A 17,671-nucleotide genomic window follows, 5' to 3' on the forward strand; every position below is an offset into this window, starting at 1 on the left:
GGGCATCCTAAAACATACCTCCCATGTGTCTATTTTTTGTGGGACAGTCACGATTGTCACTGTCCCATGTAACTGCCCCACCGCCCCGCTGTGTGGATCACAGGCCTGTGTGATTGATCTTCTGAAAGACCCAGGGGGTCTATAAAATCAATGGGGGTCTGTAGTGCAGTAGATACCATGCGTGGTCACCGCCAGGTGGCCCTTTGGGTAAGGTGGGTGGGTGGTCACACGTCTGGTTCTGCCTATTTCCACCCCTGCTCTTGCCCTTCTCACCTATAAGCCCCATCTTTCCCACCCCAAGCTATGCCCCCCCAACATGGGTGTCCCAATGGGGGGAGGGGGAGTATGCTAACAGGAAGTTGTAACTTACTTCCTGGAGTTTACCTGCCTCATTTTACCAAAGTTTGGATGACTCTAACACTAGCACTAGATAATCTATTATCAATAAATCCGTATGTCGTAAATAAGAGTAAATATTACAATCGGGGATGTGACAGCTGCTCTTTATTCCTGTTCTATATACAGGTATACCTGGGAACAATGGCTACCTGGAGCCCCCCCTTGCTGGATGTAGTGGGAGTACCTGTGGTTTTAGTGGGGGGCCAAGACTTCTCGGGTCAGCATTGGCTCCTTGGAATTGCCATAATCTGCTATTAATGGTGCCGGTAATATTTCATTACTGGCTGAACACAAAGCATTTCATTCTTCCAGCTCAAACTTTGATCCTAATTGCATTTATTTCCATTATTTAGATGGAAACGGAAAACGTACAGGGAAAGGGGGCCCCGAACACAGCTTGCTGAAGGACCCCCGGATGTTTGGTTGTGTCACTTGACCTTACATGTCGTGGCACAGTGGGGCTACGGCCAGACAGCTGGACAGATGGGGAGATTCTAATCTATATTTTCAACTCAAAGTTCTGATTGTCTGAAATAAAGCATGACACTAAGCAAACTATTGATAAACCCGCAGTGTTTACCGGGAGTCAAGGAGAACAAACAGACTCCCTTATTTAAGCGCGTTATGGAGAGGACACACTGAGCTGAGAGCGAAACGCGTCACAATCCCTCCCGGCAGAGGTAAGAGAGGCACGGCGTCCGCGACAAAGATTTATAATCCACTATCTTCGCTGGGACTAGAAAGTATCTGCCTTACAATTTATCTTTGTGTCCCTGGGGTTGGGATAGACCTTCTCTCCAGCTGCCGTCTACAGTTAGCTGGCTAAGGATTGTAAGAGTTGTCATATACGTTATTTCAGAGGTCTGTCCGAGGGGAACATTGAACAGCGGATTTATCGCTGACGGATTCAAACCTCATTTAACTGCTGAAAAAATGTATCTTTACAATAATAAAGTATGTAGGACGAAATACAAGATGCCTATGTAGAAATTTTAACGTTTGGACAGGAAACATTCATCTTTCAATCAATTCTGCCCATATTTAAAAAAAAATGTTTTTAACTTTCACTGTTTTGGCAGAGCAATTCATTTTGCGATAGTATTAATTTGGGGACAAAAACAGCGAAAGCTAGAAAAAAATGATGAACATGCGCAGAACTGATTGAAAGATACTTCTCTCTCTCTCTCTTTATATATAAAAATACTTCTCTCTCTCTCTCTCTCTCTCTCTCTATATATATATATATATATATATAGAGAGAGAGAGAGAGAGAGAGAGAGAGAGAGTATATAATAATACCATTTTATTGGGTAATATTTTAAATTGCAGCATTCATTTGTTTTTTCAATTTACACTACTGGACCCATGGCTACAATCTATCTATCTATCTATCTATCTATCTATCTATCTATCTATCTATCTATCTATCTATCTATCTATCTATCTATCTATCCATCTATCTATCCATCTATCTAGATGTATCATAGATGCACATAGTACTGAATTTATAGGAGAAAAAAACTCATTATCCCGCTGAAAGGATGTGCCTTTGTCTATATCTTTTCTCATGTGTTAGAACTTGGTCTGAACCCTACACTAAAAAAAAATGATTGCGAGAACTCTCATTGCAGAAGTTTTCCAAAAACCTGAAATGTAAAAAAACACGTATTTTTTAATCTTTGCTGTGCCTTCAAACCATAAAAAATTGTGTTTTTATCACGTAGTCCAGTAAAGATTTATGAATCATGCTGATCAGGATAGTTCTTGCTGGAGTCATGGGAAATACGGTGATAGAAACATAGTATCTGACAGCGGATACGAAGCATTCGGCCCATCTAGTCTGCCTGATTTTCTGATGTAAGGACTTAAACCTTTATCAGTTCTTGATCTCGATAAAACATAGCCATATGCTTATCCCAATGCATGTTTAAATACCATTACTTCTACCACTCTCGCTGGTTGGCTGTTCCACTTATCTACCACCACCACTGTTAATCATCTGCTCACTAAACTCCAGGTTTATTTAAACAAAATCAGTTTACAGACCGTCCCTTTAACATTAAAAAAACTGATTTTACTGTAATTACAACCAGTATTCTTATGAAATATTCTGCCAATTTCAATGGAGTTCAATCTTAATTTTTTTTTCAAATGAACTTAAGAATGAACCCAGCGGGGTCTAAACTGCAGATGGTTTTACTTTACTCAGAATAAAGTCAACAGAGATACATTTATGAGCAGATTGGAATTGGAAACATGTTTATTCATAAGAACCAAAAAAATCAAGATGTTGTGCAAATAAATGCGTTATTCCGAGATTCACTTATTTACGGTATAAAGGAGATGCTATTTTTCATGCAGTTATAGGCGTTCTAGGCGATATGAAGCTTGCGTTGGTAATCCTAGTTGCTGGCTACTTCTGCGCTGTGTCCTGCCAACAAAGCTGTCTGCAGCGGAAAGATCACAAAGCGTCCCCGAGCCCGGAGAGCGGTCTTCACGAATGCCTCCAGTACTCTGAATGTATGTAAAGCCTTCTAATACCTCTCTGTGTTGGGCTATAGAAAAGATCTTAAGAACTCCGTCGTACAATTACACTCTAGAACACGCCGTTTAGATTGTCCCGTGTTAGCGCTTCTAGAGATAAACAGCTGCCTTTCTTATTCCCGCTAGCTTCTTGTTGTTATGCAAACCTCACCGAGAAGCTGGCCCATTTCCCTGTCGTTGAGGGGGATGATTACTACTGGGACAAATGTGGGAACCTCAGCAAAAGGTGAGCGTCTTGCGCAGTATCAAGAGATGCCGCAGCAATACAGATCTAATCCTCTCCCCCCCGTAACGGGGATACAAGTTATCCCAAATCACCCCTTAGAGTACCAAGTGGCATGGCAAGGATTAAACATTTTAAGACTTATGCCAACTTAGGTAATAGACATGCCTCTAACTACACCTTCTAAAATAAACGTGTCTACTTTTGCCATTTGAAGTGTCAGCAGGTGAAACGCTGATGTAACCAGTGATGGGATAGGGGATGGAAAAAGATTAAAAATGAAATATTTAATCTTGCCACAGCCTGGAGCTTCTCTTCTTTTACAATTTTCTAGGATACAATGTCATATCCTGGCACTCCGTCTCATAAAGACACCCTCCATAGTGTAATGGGCCGGTTGGGGAGATCTCACCCATTGAGCTGTGGCACTGCTTCCCGGGACTGAGGGTAACTTGCTTCTTTTCATAGGGCAGGGTAGCAGCGTATTGCCACATCCAGTCCATGTCCACATCAATCACTATCCATGTAATTCCTAATACCTGCCACCTTTCCAATTCTTCCAGCCCAGTTCCCGCTCTCTGGGGCTTCCCCCACCCATACATATGGCTAGCCCTACCCCATGCAAATTCACTTACCAAGTGGAGAGAGCTCTGGATAGCCTTCCCTAAGAGCTTCCCAGACATACACATCACATATGCTGTCAATATCACAATATATACACTCCTAAACAGGGAAACCTTGGTTCAAGTGTTATCTTGCCTCAAGTGTTATCTCTTAGTGTTATCTCTTACATTACTTACGATACAATCAGCCGTGGTAGCATGCATAGAATTTTTCTTTAGGTGGAGTCACCCAAAGGGTTAACATTATATTATTAAATGCCACCCTCCCATACTTCTTGCGGAGCCAAGGGACACAGATATTCGAGAGACTAACCGTAGCCGCAGAAGGTGGAGAGCTAACATAATGGGTCTGACTGATAGAGAGGGGTAATTATGCTGGCCATCTGCACCCGTTCTCTGCGGGAATACTCAATGTGTTGTTTTAGAGCTGAAAGCCCAAGAAAAGGCGATTCATATTTATATGTAAAAAATTGCCACCGTTCCCAAATTGCCTTAACCTTTTTCCTGATCATGGAGACAAAGAAAAAAAAAACAAAAAAGAAAATATGTTATCTTGCAAAGGAAGCAACCCTGTTTTTTTAAGGTTATAACATCAATACGTATTATATATATATGTCAATTTTATTATTATTATTATAATTATTATTATTTGTAGCATCAGTACAGAAACAATCCTATGAAGGCGAATAACAAACATATGCATATTATTATTTTTTTAACATTAACAATACTTTTATATTTTTTATACATTTAGTTTTTTTCTTATTTATTTCAATAACATTAACAATACTTTTATATTTTTTATACATTTAGTTTTTTTTCTTATTTATTTCAATAACATATTTGAATAACTATATAGTACATTTTGAACTACGAAGTAAGCGTTCTTGTATTTATTGAAAAACATACACTTTATGATCTATAGGGTACTTTAGTTTGGGATACATAAGACCAGCCACAGGAGAGTTAAACGCACGGTGCCGTGCTCTGTGAAAACTGGCAGGATAAGACGCCTATAACCCAGTAATGAAGTGTATCCAGGCGTGTAGGGTATAATCCTCCCATGGGGAACTCTTGTGGTTTCTCCATGTAGTTTAGGCCGACTGTGGGAAGCTATAAATATTGTGAAGCCAAAAGCACATGGGGATGATGAATATTTATAGCGTTGGACTCCCGCAGCAGTCATGCAAGCAATAATTCCATAATAAAATCCCCAATGAGATATAACTCATAATGCACAGAAAAGGAAGAGTCTGTACTGAATAGCTCAGAATTCCTGATCTCCTGCAGGAAGAAGAGGCAAGAGTTTCAGTTTAAACCTGTATCTAATCACTGGTGTTTGGTCTAGCGCATAGACAATAATGAACAAATGTCATCTTGCTAGCATTAATGTTACAAAAAAAAAAAACCATGGAGGGGCTCCGGCACTAGAAAAAGATAGAAAATAGAGAAAAAGGTGATTAAATCCTGCCTATACGTTATGCTATGATTTGTATTTGTAATAACATATTTCCTCTTTAATTTCCTGCCTCGGCTGCAGGGAATAAGCTGTTTTCCTACTTTCATCTCATATAACAGTTGTGCGCATGATTGTGCTTTACTCACAGGATAGAACAGCCTCCCAGGAAAGGTGGTAGAAGTTAAAACAGTAAGGGGGGAAGGTACAGACAGGCGGAACGGTTCTTACGTGCCGTCAAATTCTATATTTCTAAGTTTTAACGAGTGGCACTGAGAACAGCAAATTGAGAGAAATCCACGAGTGCCCAAAATGCTCAAGGACCAGAGGGGTTCCCACTAGATAATATTAGATACTAGAAAATATTTCCATTTTCTTAAGAATTCCTATGCACTAAACGTTGTTAATGCATGGTGTTTATATTTGTATGCTCTTTTGATTAAAGCGTAATGTTTCTTTTAGGTGAGAGAACCATCTTAAAACATTCCTTGGTTGGACATCAGTCCTACTGTTGTGACTGCCCTGACAAAATTGGGATAGTTATCAAGACCCGGTACCCATGACTCAGTAACCGAGTTCCCTGCTTTGTCTTACAGCTGTGAAGATTATATGAAGAAGTTAGAATGCTTCTACCAGTGTTCCCCACTATCATCTCACTGGGCTCACCCCAATAAATCCTATGCATTGCGGCATGTTCCCATCTGCCAGTCCTTCTGTGACAGCTGGTGAGTGAATATATATGGATGCCCCGTTGTGTTACACCATCCACTATTGGACACAAAGACAAATAAGCAATCGGGTTTCGATGGGGGACACTGTGGGGATGTGGGAGAGGTATCCTAGGTGCCCCTCATTGCTCCCATGTTTTCATTGTTTCCACAATCCCATGCGTGCCAATACCACTACCCCCTTAGTTTGCTTGTGTGATGTCCCTGGTAGATTATGGAGGGTTGTCTCACATTTTTGCAGACAGCTGGAATGTATCTTTCGCTTGGCATGGAGGGTTGTGTTTCATAGAGTGCCATTTCTGGGGGTCTTGCTTAAGAGGTCCTGAGATGTTATGGTCCATGAACATTATGGCCATTTTAACAGCTCACCATATCCCAGTAATCCGGAACTGACATATAAAAGAGTAACATAAAATGACACAAAGGAAGCTCACAGTTAAAGCATCCAATAAATGGGTCTTTGTCCTTCTTCCCTAACGTGGGAAAGATCCATAAAGCTACTGTTACTTAGGGTAAAAATAGTCTTCCAACTCATACTTGGGTTCTGTGTTTGATACAATGTACCAAGATGTAAGAAGCTCTGTCTTTTCCTACAGCTATATGTCTTACTAACACTCACACGGTGTGGCTTGCATTGGTTCAGCTCAAGTGCTGCCGGTGGGCTGCAGGCCAAATTTGAAACCAATTTAAGTCCAATATTTCTCTGCTCTTCCCGTCAGGTTTGAAGCCTGTCAGTCCGACCTGATCTGTGCACGGAATTGGTTTTTTGACTGGATTATTGATGAAAATGGAAACCACTGTAAAAACGAATGCATCCCATTCAATAAGGTAGGAGCAGAACTCTCTCCCAGTTTCTCATTTTATTATTAATTATTTTATTAAAATACACTAACACATCTCTGAAAAACCTAGATAACAATGGTAGCAAAAGTGCATTACAGCGTTTACAAAGGCTCGAGTTTGTAAAAACTGCCCCATTGACCACATTTAATACTGAATTGATCCAAGCCGCCTTGACTAATAACAATATATTCCTATGAAAAGTCCTAGAAACTTGTCTATTCAGAGAGGTTTGACTTGAGTAAAGTTAAAGTTGACTTGAAAAGACTCTTCAAAAATTAACCCGATACTTCAGGAGGATGCAACTTATACCAAAAGTTTATCAAAAACTTAATATTGAATGACTGATCACGGGGAGGGCTGGCACCTTAGGGGCTGGGGAAGGGGGGGGGCAGGTAAAGCCAAGTAGCCCAAAGTTGACTCTTTTTTTCTATCCTGTCCATGGCCAAATTATATCACTAAAACCGTAAGAACAGATATTTGCAATGCCTGCTATAAGACGCTTCTACTACTTCATTCTATACATGGATACACAGAGAAATATTTTTTCCCTGGGACCGATAGACTTTGTTTGCTCTAGCAGAAGGTAGCTGAGACTTGAGGGGTGGTGTTCATTGAATATGCCCCCTGCGGCTGCTATTACTAATTGGATAAGGGTGATGTATCAGCGACTCACTAGCTTGATTTTGTAAATGTCTACATTTGGCTTTATTTCTGCAGGGTGTTGCGATTCCCCTATCAGGGTATGGAGTATGAGCCACGTCTAAAAGGCCCGTTACTACTATATATGGCTTAGTGGCCATCCAGTTATTGGAGGGCATTTTCCACAGTTACCACGGGGCAGGGCAGCTGAGTGACTAGTTATACCGTTGAGTGACTCATTAGAAAATGTTTAGGATATTCATGCTTCCTTGAGGATGTCAGATGGCTTCGAGTTCTCACGCTGAGACATTCTCATATGTACACTAGAGGCCAAAACTATGAGTAACACCATTCGGAATATTCCAAGTGTTAGACTCACGTCCTCGTGCGGATGAAGCTCATGTTTCTGCCTATCATACCCAGAGACATCTAGAGTTCATCTCTCCCAGCGGAATTTTAACTATACTTTCTTTACTGGGAATACTGTTTTTTTCCGCCTCGTCCTCCAGGGTGCTCTTCTACCTCTGCTGACTTTTAGAGCAGTTGGTGGCAAAAATGGCAAAGTTACTTTTTCTTTCCTTACCTTCATAATTTGCCTTGCAGAACCAATCAGCTCTTTCCAGAGGCAAGGTGTTGTGTAAAAAGGGGGATTAATCATGCAAATCAATTCACAAGTAGTTAGAATGTTGGCTTTCTATGGGATGAAGGACTGGGATGAAGGAGTCCTTCATGGTGTAAGTGGGCTGGCTTTGTAAGTGGCCCATTGAGCAGTGGCAATGGCCTGATTGCCCAAGAGGTCGCCTCAGCTCTCTGCCGCCTGGTTTTGCCGCAGGTGGACTAGGCCGAGTTAGCCTGAGCTGCAATACATCGCTGTTTATCCTAACCTACTACACACGGGCGTAGGAACCGGGGGGGACGGGGGGGACAGATCCCCCCCAGGAAATCATGCGGGGGGGACCGATAATAGAGCAATCCCCCCCAGTGCCCTCGGTGCACAGCTGCCCGATCAGCAGCTGCAGCGTGCAGGACTGGTTGGGGATTTCCCTAACCAGTCCAACACTTACCGGTGTGCTGTCTGTCACTGAGTGCCGGGCGATGGGATATGACGTTTATATCCCAGCCCCGGCGCTCAGCAGAAACAGCTCTGCGCAGCTGCACTGCACTAGAGCGGCAAACCACCAGAAGGGGAGGAGGAAGAGCAAGCAGAAAGCAGAAGAGAAGAAGAGAAAGGTAAGAGATGTGCAAAACGAGGGGGGGGTCTGATGTGCAAAACGAGGGGGGGGTCTGATGTGCAAAACGAGGGGGGGGTCTGATGTGCAAAACGAGGGGGGGTCTGATGTGCAAAACGAGGGGGGGGGTCTGATGTGCAAAACGAGTGGGGGGTCTGATGTGCAAAACGAGGGGGGGTCTGATGTGCAAAACGAGGGGGGGGTCTGATGTGCAAAACGAGGGGGGGGTCTGATGTGCAAAACGAGGGGGGGTCTGATGTGCAAAACGAGGGGGGGGTCTGATGTGCAAAACGAGGGGGGGTCTGATGTGCAAAACGAGGGGGCAGTCTGATGTGCAAAACAGTGTATATGTGTACGGGCAGTGTATATGTGTACGTGTGTATGGGCAGTGTATATGTGTATGGGCAGTGTATATGTGTACGTGTGTACGTGTGTACGTGTGTATGGGCAGTGTATATGTGTACGTGTGTGTGGACAGTGTATATGTGTATGGGCAGTGTATATGTGTACGTGTGTATGGGCAGTGTATATGTGTGTGGACAGTGTATATGTGTATGGGCAGTGTATATGTGTACGTGTGTATGGGCAGTGTATATGTGTATGGGCAGTGTATATGTGTACGTGTGTATGGGCAGTGTATATGTGTACGTGTGTGTGGACAGTGTATATGTGTATGGGCAGTGTATATGTGTACGTGTGTGTGGACAGTGTATATGTGTATGGGCAGTGTATATGTGTACGTGTGTATGGGCAGTGTATATGTGTATGGGCAGTGTATATGTGTATGGGCAGTGTATATGTGTACGTGTGTGTGGGCAGTGTATATGTGTATGGGCAGTGTATGTGTGTATGGGCAGTGTATATGTGTATGTGTGTGTATGGGCAGTGTATATGTGTACGTGTGTATGGGCAGTGTATATGTGTACGTGTGTATGGGCAGTGTATATGTGTACGTGTGTATGGGCAGTGTATATGTGTACGTGTGTATGGGCAGTGTATATGTGTACGTCTGTATGGGCAGTGTATATGTGTGTGTATATAAGGAGTGTATTTGTCTTATAGTGTATACGTCTGTGTAAGTATGTGCAAAGGCAGTGTATATTTATGGGGAGGCGTGTGTGTGTGTGAGCAGTTTATGTATGTTTGGGCAGGCGTGTATAAGGGTAGTGCATATGTGTGAGTACTGGCAAGTGTGTATGTGCAGGCAATTGCAGTGTATGTGTGTGTTTTTGTGGGCAGGCATGCGTAAGGGCAGTGCATATGTGTGTATGGATAGTGTATATGTGTGTATGGATAGTGTATATGTGTGTATGGATAGTGTATATGTGTGTATGAGCAGGCATGTCGTACTTAAAGGGAAGATTATGATTCCCTGTAACACATGTTTAACTCAGGGGCACCTAGGGTTAAATCCAGGCCTATTTCTGGTTAAAATGAGTATGTGTGTCACTGTATGTCACAGCATTCGGACACAAGAGAATATTTCGGGGTGCTACTTGGTCTAGGGCATCACTAATACAAAGCACCACGAGTTAATCTAGGGGTAGGCAGAGTAAGTGAAGGATGTGTTTGCGTGTCTGGGTGTGATAGCGTATGTTTGTGGGTTTGTTATTGTGCACATCTGTTTTTATGGGTATGATAGTATGTTTCCAGGTGTGTTATGGTGGGCATGTGTCTAGGTATATTAGGGTGGGAATGTTTTGGGGTGTATTATTGTGTGCGTGTGTATGTTATTCAAGTGTTTAAGTGTGTGGATATGTTCCTGTGTGCATGACGTGTTAGGAGTCTTAGATGGATCCTTCAATACATCATAGTAGTCTCTGTGGCTGGGTCCAGTGGGGTCCATCTGTGGTTGTAAGATTTTTCTGTTTCTGTGGGAATTTTCTCCCATTCATCCAGTAGAACGTTTTATGAGCTGTAGGTGATATACCTTTTTGGACAGCACTATGCTTCTAACTTTGTGGGAACGGTTTTGGGGAAGGTCCTTTTCTATTCCATCATGACTGCCCCAGTGTACAAAACAAGGTCCATAAAGGCATGGCTGCAAAAATTCCCCACAGAAACTCTCCAAAATCTTGTGGAAATCGTTCCCAGATGAGTGAAAGCCGTTATAGAGGCAAAGGGGGACCAACTTCATATTAATGTCTATGTATTTATAATGTGATGTCATAAAGTCCCTGTTGGTGAAATGGTCAGGTATACCCTACCAGAAAAAATGCTATCCCCCCCAGATTTTTAGGGGTTCCTACGCCCATGCTACTACAGGCACTTGTACACGGTATATACAGTATGGTCTATTCTGAATTTTGCTTTTCGAGAATCATGTTTATTGCACCCCAACTCAACTTGCAGTAAATAATCTATTATTAAGTTTTAATTTACTCCTTAACAAGGCTCCTGCATTTTGTTTATACCGAGCGTGGATCATCCGCCAGAGAGTTCTCAGCACAGGCAGTTCCCGCTTGGCTCCCTCTCTCGTGCCGTAAACACATGGAGATGTTTGTTCTGCGGCTCTTCTGCCAGCAGCTTGTTGACTGATCGCTGGCCAGCAAGAATAGATGTTTTTTTTTTTTTAAACGGCAAAAAACTCAGCCTCTGGATCTTTAACTCTGGCAGACACAGGCCGTTTAACTACTAGCCATCAGTGGAGAATAAGGATTACTTAGTAAGGGGTTTAGTCACTAAAAACCTTGTGTTTGCACATGAGCTGACTCAAAAAGGCAAGCAGTCTGGGCTTATGTTGATGCCACAATACAACACCTATAAACTATTTGCCTAAAGGATAAAAGTCTTTGGAGCTACAGAAACTGGTTAGTGATTGCCAGGGAATTGGTGTTTAATGTAGCCGAGGGTGCCGCGGGGGAGCGCTAAGAACTGGAAATCCAGCCCATAGACCAGTTAGACTGGTAACATAGTGGCTACATATTGGTAACACAGTCCCAGCTTATTCATCGGGATAAATACATTTTTTCATCATAATATCTACAATAGTTACTGTTTATCTGTTTATGGAAATGAAAGTGTTAAAGTGTTTTCTTAACAGAATATCAAAGCGTGTATGTATTTAATCCTTTGATTGCGTGTGGGGTAACCTCCTATCCTAATGAAAGGCTTAATAAGCGCAGTAAGAAAAAAAAAAACATTAGACAGGGAGTTAGGGAATTTACCAAATTAGTTTGGGCAGATTAGCCAAGTATTAGTGATGTAAAAGATTAGGAAGGCGTTTGCCAGGCTTCACTGCTAATTCAGAGACACGGTCATTTGTTTTGTGCCTGTTGGCTGGTGTTGATTAGCTGAGTTAGACGGTCTGCATTTTGCCCAGGCAAAGTTTAAGCTATTATTTAGAAGTTCAAAGAAACCAATTTAGAAACATATTATTGTTTTATTACGCTACAGAGGGTGAGGGTGCCAGTTAATGTTGTTGGGGGGGAATGTTGGATAACGTTGCGAAGGAGGCTGCCAGATAATGCTGTGGAAGGAGGCTGCCAGATAATGTTGTGTGCAGAGGCACAGTCTCCAGAGAGCGGTGTGACGTGAGGTCTGTCGGATACTATTGAGTGCGGTGGGAGTTGTTCCATTTGACAGCGGAACAGCCAAGATTATCAGGCTCTGTCCTGCTGCCCTCCGAGCTGGATCGCTCTCTTGCTTTCGGTGATCATGGACCAGTTGTTTAGATCCTTTAGGGGGATTTAAGAGCACTTTTTTGTTTGTTTACTAGTCTAAGTATAAATTTATTGATAAGGACATGTAAAAAAATCTTCAGAGAATCAATTTGCAATTATACAAGCTGGTTGGATGTGTGTAGTGATTTTTTTTGTTTCTTTCTTTGTGTTCTGATGTTTTTCTTGTACTTATTTTTTGTTTTATCTCCACTAGATGTACGCGAATGGCACCGACCTATGCCAGAGTGCATGGGATGAATCTTTTGTAGTCTCCTCTTCGCCGTGCCGATGCCTGGACATGACTGCGACGGATAAAAATGTGATCAAGTACATTTTGGATCAAGACAAATCAGAGGAGAGCAGCGAAAAGGAGGCCTGCAAAGCCAGACTGCAGAAACCACAAGACAAGAAGGAGGGCGACGATGCAGAGGATGACTGAGTGTGAGTAAGAACTAGTTCAAACAATCTCTAATTAAGCCTGTGGGGTGCACCTGTAAGGTTGACGGTAGGGGGGCCGACAAAAAACACTGCTAGTAATATTCCAAAATTCATTAGTCATTAGAACCAGCATCAAAGGAACCACTTGTGCACCAAGGAGCCTTTGGGGTCCCTCTAGGACCCGTGGACCCTTGTGTACTTTTTGTGGGCAGCCGGTGGCATCATTGCGCTGTTCTCTTCTCGGTGGCGGCACACATTATCCTAACAGAAGTGATGGTGGGTAATACAGTGAGGGGGTTTACACATGTATGGGATCGGCTTATGGCTCCTAAATTAGGATAAGACCCATAACTGATTATGGTTTAAATCTTCACAGCAGGAAACATGGTCAGACTAGATGGGCAAAATGGTTCTTATCTGCCGTCAAATTCTAAGTTAAAAAGCTGGTATTAAAATATGCCAAGACTGAGCCACACAGCAGCTTCCTACGTCGTACCATCCGCTCCCTTCACATACACGTAACTTGCACGGCGTTTTCTGTGTTTAATTGACTCATTCTTTGCTATCACCGACTCGGTTAAACACTCCATTACACGCTGGCGGTTTAAGCTTTGCCTTAGGACATAAAGTCTCTGCATTCAGGAAAGACCAGATTGTAAGCATTTATTTGATCTTTGCTCCAGTACCAAAATCACAGTATATTTATATATTCTCTCGCTGTGAGTGACCTGCCCCGCTTAGTCATTGACATGCAAACTTTGCATCACATTTTGCTGGGATTTAAACAAAGGCACAATAGGGTGATGCGGACTCCTACATAGAATGGGGCTCGGGGCGACAGATCTCATTCATATCAGCAGATTCCACAGCATTTCACAACCTTATTTCATCACACAGGGGAGGAAGAAATGTATTGATTCCCCTTCTGGAACTCTGCTCAGTAGATCAGTTTCTTAAAGGTGCTGTTCCACTAAGCGGAAAAACATTAATTGCACACTCTGGCATATCATACCCCACAAGTGTCCTATTTCCCACGGGCAAGTCCAGAGTTTCAGACACTGTCCTGCTGCCCCCCATGCTGCATCAGTGCTTTTGCAGGCAGTGTTGATTGTGGACCAGTTGGGGAGATCAGAGGATATCTGATGAGCGGCCTGCAGAGCTGGTCAGTCGACTAACGTCTGTGCTGTAAAAGCAAATCGAAATCATAGCTCCCACTCTGCTAATTGGCCCCCTATTGCCAGACCTGCCTCTGGCTACACCCCAGCTCCTCTTCTAATCACGACGTCAACCCCTTTGGGCATGGGGGGGGGTATGGTATGCTAAGCAAATAAATCTCAACAAATCTGTCATTTTAGTTGTTCCTCTGAATCAGTGTCTGCTTTTGTGTCACTTGATAAATTTCCCTGCAAAAAGGTGAATGACACAAAAAAAGTTACTTGATTGAGGAATAATTTCTGGAAAGGATTTAGGCGTTAAGCAGAACTAGGAATGATTCTTCGAATGCTGGCTTTAGTTCTAAAGGTGTTAAGTTCAGTAGTGTAGGTAGAACAGCACCTTGAACTATCTTAGTAGCAAAAACGACTACTTTTGTAAGAAAAGTTTTTTTAACCATAAATACTTTATGCATAAATGTGTCAAATTCTAGCAATTTTGCGATAAAGGTATCTCCCAGGAAAGCAGAATGGAAAAGCACGACCAGCCCTAGGGTTCCTTGTGCCTTTAGCTAACTGTGTTTGTACCCCCTTTTTATGCAGGAAAATTTCAGTAGCACTACGGGAACATCTATGGAAAAAATATGCTTTTTTTTTCCGTAGATGTTTCTCTGTTTTGCTCTCATTTGCATCAAGACCGCTCATGACATCACAGTGTGCAATATTTTAGGAAAACTTGTATGCATCGTAATGTCAGCGGACTAAAAACTGAAAGTTTCTGCACTTGTCGCAGGGGTAGGTGGAGATGCTGCGAGGTTTTTGCAGTAAATGAAGAGAGACAAAGAGAGTGATAGAGAGAGAGAATTGCCAGGATAAAATGTATAATTTTGTGAACAATCTCTAGAAAAATATCTATCTATGTCTAATATTATATATCTGCCAATAACATTGAGATGACTCCCTTCCCTCCCCAGGTGTGGCATGCAATGGAATGAATCCACGGTGGAGATGCAGTTGCCTACTTTGGTAAAGTCCTGTTGGGGTGAATAATATGAACAGTTTACATGATATTGGTGAAAAATCCAGAAAATAATATTAAACGTTTTACCCAATGCCACCACATGAAGCCATGGAACAGTCAGAAGATCCATCTGTGAACATCTGGCTCAGCATGGACACAAACACGGTGGCTCACTATCTTTACTGCTTTACCAATAACAATATAATAAAATCAGCTGTTGAAATAAACGTTCCCTTTAATTTGTGTTCATAGAATGTCCACAATCAGTGAAGAGACATTTACCAGGAGGGTCTTTTTTTCTGATGTTCATCTCTGATATTAAATGATTTTTTAATCTCATTGTGGATGTATTGTTTCGTACAGAAAGTGGAAAGTCAGCCCATATTATTACAGTTAACGATATTTTGTCTCTCGAGGGGACGCTTAAATCACTCACCACCATAAACAAGAACAATGGCTATAGCTTTATTAGTTTAGGAGAAAATGGTTTCTTTAGTCGAAGTTGATTCCTTTTATTGAACCAAAATAGAGCTTTGTTGACCTCAGAGATCTTTTCTTCGGACCACCATAAAATCGTCACCAAGTAGCTGACCCTGAAAAGCTTCTCTGTATAAATACATCAAACAAATAGCTGGTTAAAGATGTTTAGCAGCCATTGCATTTCAGTTACGCGTTAGATGTCTGGAGCTGAGCCTTAGGCAGCTGACCTCATCTATAATAAAAGTCTTACAGTAAATGTTGGGTCGGTCCTTTTGTCCTAATGATGAAGCAGACACAAGGTGGATTTGTAAGGGGGGTATTTAAAGTTGATGCCACTATGGACTTTAAAAGCATTGTTTATTATTCTCATATAGTCTCTTATGTCCAATAAACTCTTTTACCCTAAAAATAATAAGTCGAAGTATTTAACAGACAAACCAATGCAGAAGGTTGTGAGGACCCTGTCTAAAGGGTTACTGTTAAGAAAGAAATTTGGGCACTTAGGGAACCCCTGGTAAAAAGAATGTGGGACAGGGGGATGATGATGATGATGATGACGGGAAGACTGTTATTTAGGCAGGTTATTACAAAGTACTGAGCAGATCCAGTCTCATCATAAAGGTGACCAGGGGTGCTGAGCTGGTAAGGGCACCCTGACCAGGTTCTCTCTTATATTTGTAATCAAGTGCATGGCAGGGTTGAAGGTGACATAGTTTGTCCTAGGCAGTGCCTGGGACTGATTTCCAGATGTTTTGGGTAAGTCGTGTAAGGGAAAGGAGTATAAGATTGGAAGCAAGACACCAACAATGACGGGAGAGGACAGTCCAAATGCAGGATTTGTATATCAGCTTAAATTCTTTTGAGATGAAAGGATTAAGTGAAACGCGTTGGCTCTGCAGAGAGTGTTGGGACCACAACAGGCTGTGACGATTGCCAGGGAAAGTGGATTGGGATGGTCTGTAGTCTGGTTCAAATGAGAGAATGCAATGAAAATCCCTTTAGTCAGAACACAAGAACTGATGGCACAGAAATGTGTTTATACAATGACGTAACTGAGAATAATCAGACATTCGAATCCATTACACACAAAGAACTTGCCACGCAAGGATATGTTCCTACCATCTGTGTTCCTCACTCACATGCAATGTGTTGATACACTGCAAATCCATCTAATTATTAGTATCATGTATTGAGACGCACACTGCTGGTCCAAACAAAGTCCTAAAGGATCTTGCAATGACTTCTCTATTTGCAATAATATGTTACAGATGCCCTGATGTTTGTGAATCAGACATTTGCATGTAAAAGTCTTCTGGTTCTATCCTTGAGACCTTGGGATCCCACTGTTCTTATAAAAGGAAAATATTTTTAGGATTTTGGTGAAGTTTTATAAGTATTCCAGCTCCTCAAAACTATTTAAAATGCTGAAACCTTTTGAATAATCAATAAGACGACAGAAGATAGTGATGAGTTAATGTAGGAAGCCATAACATTTATTGCCTAAAAATGAAAGGTCGGCAAAGAATTTGTCTTCTCCAAGGACGACTTGTCCGTTTAGGATAACAAACTGAGAACACAAAAGAAACATCATTTTTAATGGCTACAAACACTTGCAGATCAATACAGCTGAATCAAATGCACTCATATGATTTTTAACTATTTAGAACATTTAATTTGAGCAGGTAGCAGCACCTTGTTCCAGAGGACGGTCACAGGAGGTAGCGGTAGCCTATAGTCCAGGACCATCTGCTGGTGCGATTAGATTACTACTGCAAGATTGTTACATGTCTAGTAAACCTGGGACTGGTGCTGTCCTGCTACAATAGCAAGTAAGACACATCTTTATCAAAGTCACATTTATCTTTGGTGATCTATTGATTGAAAGATTTGCCCAACTAAGATGGCTCTAGGAGTTGCTCATATTTAATATACACTGGATATAAAGTTACCTCTGCTATATGTGCTATAAGGTGAATCTCTGGCTCCCCCTGGTGGATAATGAAGCTCCATGCACAAAACTACTTCTATTATAGGGACATACTGGATAAATGGTTTAGAAAAGTATCTATATGCACCAGAGCAAAAAGTGTGAAGGAGATGGAGACCTCGATTCCTGTCAGATATCAGATTTTGAAAGTATCAATAACACATTAAATCAACTCAAAGATCTCGGGGTTCAGACTAAAGATAACCTAGTATTCTTTCTCAATAGTAATCACTTATATGACAAGCAAT

At 41.9% G+C, this 17,671-nt stretch overlaps 1 protein-coding gene and 1 long non-coding RNA gene across 2 annotated transcripts; both read left to right on the top strand.

The window, feature by feature from the left end:
* The first annotated feature begins 954 nt into the window (after window positions 1-954).
* Window positions 955-15,295, top strand: LOC128500987 (riboflavin-binding protein-like). Its single transcript, XM_053470359.1, has 7 exons — window positions 955-1,079; window positions 2,761-2,919; window positions 3,070-3,169; window positions 5,842-5,970; window positions 6,693-6,801; window positions 12,561-12,787; window positions 14,910-15,295. Exons 2-6 carry the CDS (start codon window positions 2,781-2,783, stop codon window positions 12,783-12,785), a joined length of 702 nt encoding a protein of 233 aa, XP_053326334.1. The 5' UTR covers window positions 955-1,079; window positions 2,761-2,780; the 3' UTR covers window positions 12,786-12,787; window positions 14,910-15,295.
* LOC128500989 (uncharacterized) lies at window positions 3,912-4,999 on the top strand. Its single transcript, XR_008354966.1, has 2 exons — window positions 3,912-4,542; window positions 4,603-4,999. It is a non-coding gene; the product is annotated as an uncharacterized LOC128500989 (long non-coding RNA).
* Window positions 15,296-17,671: the final 2,376 nt, after the last annotated feature.

This window comes from Spea bombifrons, chromosome 6 (genome assembly GCF_027358695.1).
Source record: "Spea bombifrons isolate aSpeBom1 chromosome 6, aSpeBom1.2.pri, whole genome shotgun sequence".
NCBI classification, from domain to species: domain Eukaryota; kingdom Metazoa; phylum Chordata; class Amphibia; order Anura; family Pelobatidae; genus Spea; species Spea bombifrons.